The 6,000-nt window shown below is 46.0% G+C and overlaps 1 protein-coding gene across 1 annotated transcript in view; it reads left to right on the top strand.

The window, feature by feature from the left end:
• The window catches only part of LOC147108513 (phosphoenolpyruvate carboxykinase, cytosolic [GTP]-like), a 28,233-nt gene that overhangs the window by 7,359 nt on the left and 14,874 nt on the right, over positions 1-6,000 (top strand). Inside the window, exon 2 of the mRNA XM_086005162.1 lies at positions 3,841-4,094. Within this exon, the coding sequence (XP_085861288.1) occupies positions 3,871-4,094 (224 nt within the window). The 5' untranslated portion in view covers positions 3,841-3,870. The remainder of the gene's footprint in view (positions 1-3,840; positions 4,095-6,000) is intronic.

Here is a 6,000-nt window from a genome sequence, read left to right as displayed (position 1 = left end):
GAATTAGCAGCGCAAATAGAGGTAAATGAATATGATATGATTGGAATAACGGAAACATGGCTCCAGGGGGACCAAGGCTGGGAACTCAACATCCAGGGGTATTCAATATTCAGGAAAGATAGGCAAAAAGGAAAAGGAGGTGGGGTAGCATTGCTGGTTAAAGAGGGGATTAACATAATTGTAAGGAAAGATATTAGCTCTGATGATGTGGAATCTGTATGGGTAGAACTGAGAAATATCAAAGGGCAGAAAACATTAGTGGGAGTGGTGTATAGACCCCCAAACAGTAATGCAAAGGTTGGGGATGGCATTAAAAGGGAAATTAGAGAAGCGTGCAATAAGGGCACAGCAGTCATCATGGGTGACTTTAATCTACATATAGATAGGGCTAACCAAATTAGTAACAATACTGTGGAGGAGGAATTCCTGGAGTGTATACGGGATGGTTTCCTGGACCAATATGTCGAGGAACCAACTAGGGATCAGGCCATCTTAGACTGGGTATTATGCAATGAGAAAGGATTAATTAGCAATCTTGTTGTGCGAGGCCCCTTGGGTCAGAGCGATCATAATATGATTGAATTCTTCATTAAGATGGAAAGGGAAGTAGTTGACTCAGAGACTAAGGTCCCGAATTTAAATAAAGGGAACTATGATGGTATGAGATGCGAGTTCGGTAGGATTGATTGGGTAATGTCACTCAAAGGGTTGACGGTGGATAGGCAATGGCAAACATTCAAAGATCACATGGATGAACTACAGAATTTGTTTATCCCAGTTTGGCATAAAAATAAATCAAAAAAGGTGACTCAACCATGGCTAACAAGGGGAATTAGGGATAACATAAGATCCAAAGAGAGGGCATATAAATTGGCAAAAAAAAGCAGCAAACCTGAGGGTTGGGAGCAGTTTAGGATTCAGCAAAGGAGGACAAAGGGATTAATTAAGAGGGGGGAAATAGATTATGAAAGTAAGCTTTCAGGGAACATAAAAACTGACTGTAAAAGCTTTTATAGATATGTGAAGAGAAAAAGATTGGTGAAGTCAAGCATAGGTCCCTTGCAGTCAGAATCAGGGGAATTTATAACGGGGAACAAAGAAATGGCAGACCAATTAAATACATATTTTGGTTCTGTCTTCACAAAGGAGGACACAAATAACCTCCCAGAGATGTCGGGGAACATAGGGATTAATGAGGGGGAGGAACTGAAAGAAATCAGTATTTGTAGGGAAATGGTGTTGGGGAAGTTGACGGAATTGAAGGCCGATAAATCCCCAGGGCCTGATAAATCTATATCCTAGGGTACTTAAGGAAGTGGCCCTGGAGATAGTAGATGCATTGCTGGTCATCTTCCAGAACTCGATAGACTCTGGAACAGTACCCATGGATTGGAGGGTAGCTAATGTTACCCCACTATTCAAAAAAGGTGGTAGAGAAAAAGCGGGGAATTATAGATCGGTAAGCCTGACATCGGGAGTGTGGAAAAGGCTAGAGTCCATTATAAAAGATGTAATAGCAGAGCACTTGGAAAGCAGTGACAGGATCGGACAAAGTCAACATGGATTTACAAAAGGTAAATCGTGCTTGACTAATCTACTGGAATTTTTTGAGGATGTAACTGGTAAAATAGATAAGGGAGAACCAGTGGATGTGGTGTATTTGGATTTTCAGAAGGCTTTCGATAAGGTCCCGCATAAGAGATTAGCTTGTAAAATTAAGGCACATGGGATTGGAGGCAAGGTATTGACTTGGATAGAGAACTGGTTGGCAGATAGAAAGCAAAGAGTTGGAATACACGGGTTGTTTTCCGAGTGGCAGGCAGTGACTAGTGGGGTACCGCAAGGATCGGTCCTAGGACCCCAGCTGTTCACAATATATATTAATGATCTGGACGAGGGAATTGGATGTAGTATCTCCAAATTTGCAGACGACACAAAGCTGGGTGGGAGGGTATGCTGTGAGGAGGATGTTGTGAAACTCCAGTATGATTTGGACAGGTTGGGTGATTGGGCAGAAACATGGCAAATGCACTATAATGTGGATAAATGTGAGGTTATCCACTTTGGTGGCAAAAACAGGAAGGCAGATTATTATTTGAATGGCAATAGATTGGGAGAAGGGGAAGTGCAAAGAGACCTGGGTGTTCTTGTGCACCAGTCGCTGAAGGTAAGCATGCAGGTGCAGCAGGTAGTTAAGAAGGCAAATGGTATGTTGGCCTTCGTAGCAAGAGGGTTCGAGTACAGGAACAAGGATGTCTTGCTGCAGTTGTACAGGGCCTTGGTGAGACCGCACCTTGAGTATTATGTGCAGTTTTGGTCGCCTTATCTGAGGAAGGATGTTCTTGCCATGGAAGGAGTGCAGCGAAGATTCACCAGGCTAATACCTGGGATGGCAGGAATGATGTACGAGGAGAGACTGGGTCGATTGGGCTTGTACTCACTGGAGTTTAGAAGATTGAGGGAATCTCATCGAAACCTATAAAATTCTGTCAGGCCTGGACAGACTAAATGCAGGAAGGATGTTCTCGATGGCCGGGGAGTCCAGAACTAGGGGTCATAGTCTAAGGATAAGGGGTAAGCCATTTAGGACTGAGATGAGGAGGAATTTATTCACCCAGAGAGTGGTGAACCTGTGGAATTCTCTACCACAGAAGGCAGTGGAGGCCAATTCATTAAATATATTCAAGAAGGAGTTGGATATATTTCTTAAGGCTAAAGGGATCAAGGGATATGGGGAGAAGGCAGGAACGGGGTACTGAATTTGGATGATCAGCCATGATCTCATTGAATGGCGGAGCAGGCTCGAGGGGCCGAATGGCCTACTCCTGCTCCTATCTTCTATGTTTCTATGTCTATGTTTCTATGTCTTTTCATATATATCTGATAACATACAGCTTGGAGTCGTTTAGAAGACCGTAAATCAGATGAGCAGTTATGAAGGCACGAGCCTCACAGAGAAAAATGCAAGCAGCTGATAAGCTTCTTGAACTCGGCCACATTACTGACCTAACCTCACCGACAGTAACAATGAAAAGAAATCTTAATCCTTCGGCCACTTGGCTGCCTATGTCTCGAAACGTATTTTGGTTTCTCACAGTCATAGTGAGCACAGTAGAGGTGACATAGCAAAAGTAGATGGTTAACAAGGTTGATGGCGACCTGTGATCTGAGAGGATGTTGTTGATGGTAAAAGACTTTTCCCAGCAAAGTACGGGTGCGATGCACTAAAAATGGCAACATATTGGAGTCTGCTTTCCTTTGGTTGCAAGTGGTAGTGAACGCATCAGTGCGGGTCTATAACAGGATTTCCTGATTTTGTCTGATGACTTTCCTGTGAAGGGGCCTTGGGAGGTTTTCCTACGTTGAAGGTGCTATATAAATGCAAGTTGTTGATTTATTCACACACAGACTGTTTCAGTCACATTTCCAACTGGAGGAAATTAAACCGAGTTATTTACAGCATAGACCATATTAAATATAATAAAACACCTTAAATAAATATATTTTATGAACCACACTGGGAAAGGTAAATAACAAATAAGTTGTGGCAATGTTAGTACAGTTGTACTCCCACTGTTAATATTCTAGATTCTACTGTATTCTTTTAAAAACAAAATGTGCAGAACACCATCCTTCATTTGTAGCACTCTCTAAGTTGAGTTGAGTTGTGTGTGCATGTTGGACTAGTTCAATGCATCCAAAGTGTCAAGATACCGCGGGCCAGTAAACATAAGCGTCCTTAACCCCCGGAAAAGAATTTCACATTCAGCGAGTTGCTCAGTGACGAAACTCAAGCTCATTCCGACCGATCTCAGCAGTGATGTAATTGTTCTTTTGCAGGTTCTTGCTGATCCATTTCTCGGAGAAGACATGGCCCCCCAGCTGCAGTCTCAGACTCGGCTCCTTCTGAATGTGGTTCGAGGGGATCTGAACACCTTGAGCTCTCCAGTGAGAGACTTTGTTGAACAAAGTGCGAAGCTGTGTCAGCCGGACAGCATCCACATCTGTGATGGGAGTGAAGAAGAGAACAGGCAGATTCTGTCCCTGATGGAGGAGCAGGGGATGATCAAACGCTTACGCAAGTATCAGAATTGGTGAGCAGCTTTCTCCTTTACAGATACAGTATATATTTTTTGATGAAGTTTTATTGTGTGTGTCAATTTTAGGTGCATAATTTTTCACTTTTGCCATCCAGCATCAGCCACAAGCACTCCCAGGTAGGGTATACCAGGGTTACATGCAGAGCAAAACTCCGACTACACTGTCCCACCAACGTGCCTCAGCCCCAGCCTCAGAAGACTTGCTGCTGTACCAGTGTGAGATTTCCATTCGCCACACCAGCTGTTTATAACTCCTGGGTGAAGTTGCCAGTTTAGTGCCAATGTGCGGCTGATTTGCTGCCCACATGTTCAGATTTTTGCACCCTTCATGCCCCAGAGGTGAATGGGCAGAGATCCAGTCCCCTGCAATACTTGATAAAGGGAGAGATTTTCTGTGTCTGTGAAATGACATGTAGGACAACACATTAATTATTTGTATGACAGCAGTTACAATCATGGTGGAACACGGGATCCTCGTGGACCTGAGAAATCACTGTCTCTGGGGAGCCGAGGGCGGTTTAGGTAAGGTAGTCGTAATCCCGGGGAAGGAAGAAAAGGGGGCCCTGTGCACTATGAAGCCGTCAGGAGGTTACGATCTCAAGCTCATGGTAACAAACGTCCCAACGGACTTGCAGGCGCGTGTGTCAGAAAATCTGACCGCGTTCGTCACCCACAAGCACGACTGTGGGAGAGTCACTGGGTTTGAAGTCAACGTAGACGGGGACCCCATGATCCGACCCCAAAAGCAGTATAATTTCCCCAAGGAGGCAGAACCCGACATGGAGACAGCAATATCTTCATTGGTACAGCAGGGCGTGTTGAGGACGATAGCCACCCACGTGAACTCCCCATTATGGCCGGTAAAGAAACCGGACAATTCGTGGAGAGCCACGGTGGACTACAGAGTCCTCAATAGTAATATCCCAGCCTGCGCGCCCACGGTAGCAGCAGTTGCAGACTTAATAGGGAGTATTCCAGCATCGGCGACCACATTCACGGTGCTGGACATCTCGAACGGTTTTTGGTCCATTCCGCTGCGGCGGGAGGACCAGTACAAGTTTGCCTTTACTTTCAAAGGGCAACAGTACACTTGGAACTGCTTACCACAGGGTTTTCACAACAGCCCCAGCATTTTCCATCAGTGCATGGCGGGGAGTTTGAAAGAGTTCAGCCAGCCCAACCAGATAGTGCAGTATGTGGACGACTTACTCCTGTTCACAGATACAAGGGAGCAGCACGGCCCACTGTTAGCCGAATTGTTGGAACTGTTAGAAAGGAAGGGTTTCAAAGTAAACCCAAGGAAAGCCCAGATCGGCCAGCAGGAAGTTAAATTCCTGGGTCTGGCCATCCGCGCTGGGGAAAGAGCCATAGATAAGGCCAGACGGGAATCTATACAAGATCTGCCGATTCCCAACACAGTAACGGGTGTAAGGTCCTTTTTGGGATTGACCGGGTACTGCAGAGATTTCATCGAGGACTATGCTGCCACAGCGGCCCCGCTACTTCGACTCTTACACAAGGGAGTCGAGTGGTCTTGGGACGAGGGGTGCCAGGCAGCATTCGAGAAGTTGAAAAGAGATCTGCAGACCGCGCCAGCCCTAGGGGCCATAGATGGGGGAGAGGAGTTCTTTCTGGAGGTAGCCGCTAGTGGGGACAGCCTGAGCGCAGTGCTGCTCCAAGAGCGGCACGGCAAGCTAAGACCAGTAGTTTATTCCTCCAGGGTGCTCACGGATGTGGAGAGGAGTTTCTCCAATTGCGAACGGCATCTCCTGGCCACGCATTGGGCTGTGAACAGATCAGTGATCTTCACAGGGACCTCTCCCATTACGCTCCTCACCCATCACACCCCCACGAAGATGCTTCTGGACGGGAGGATTAAGGATGGGACCGTAAGCAGCGC

Source organism: Somniosus microcephalus, chromosome 13, assembly GCF_052327205.1.
Source record: "Somniosus microcephalus isolate GS21.2 chromosome 13, FLI_Smic_1.0, whole genome shotgun sequence".
In the NCBI taxonomy this organism is placed as follows: Eukaryota; Metazoa; Chordata; class Chondrichthyes; order Squaliformes; family Somniosidae; genus Somniosus; species Somniosus microcephalus.
Note: the sequence above shows the minus strand (reverse complement) of the source record. Positions and strands in the feature narration are given on the sequence as shown.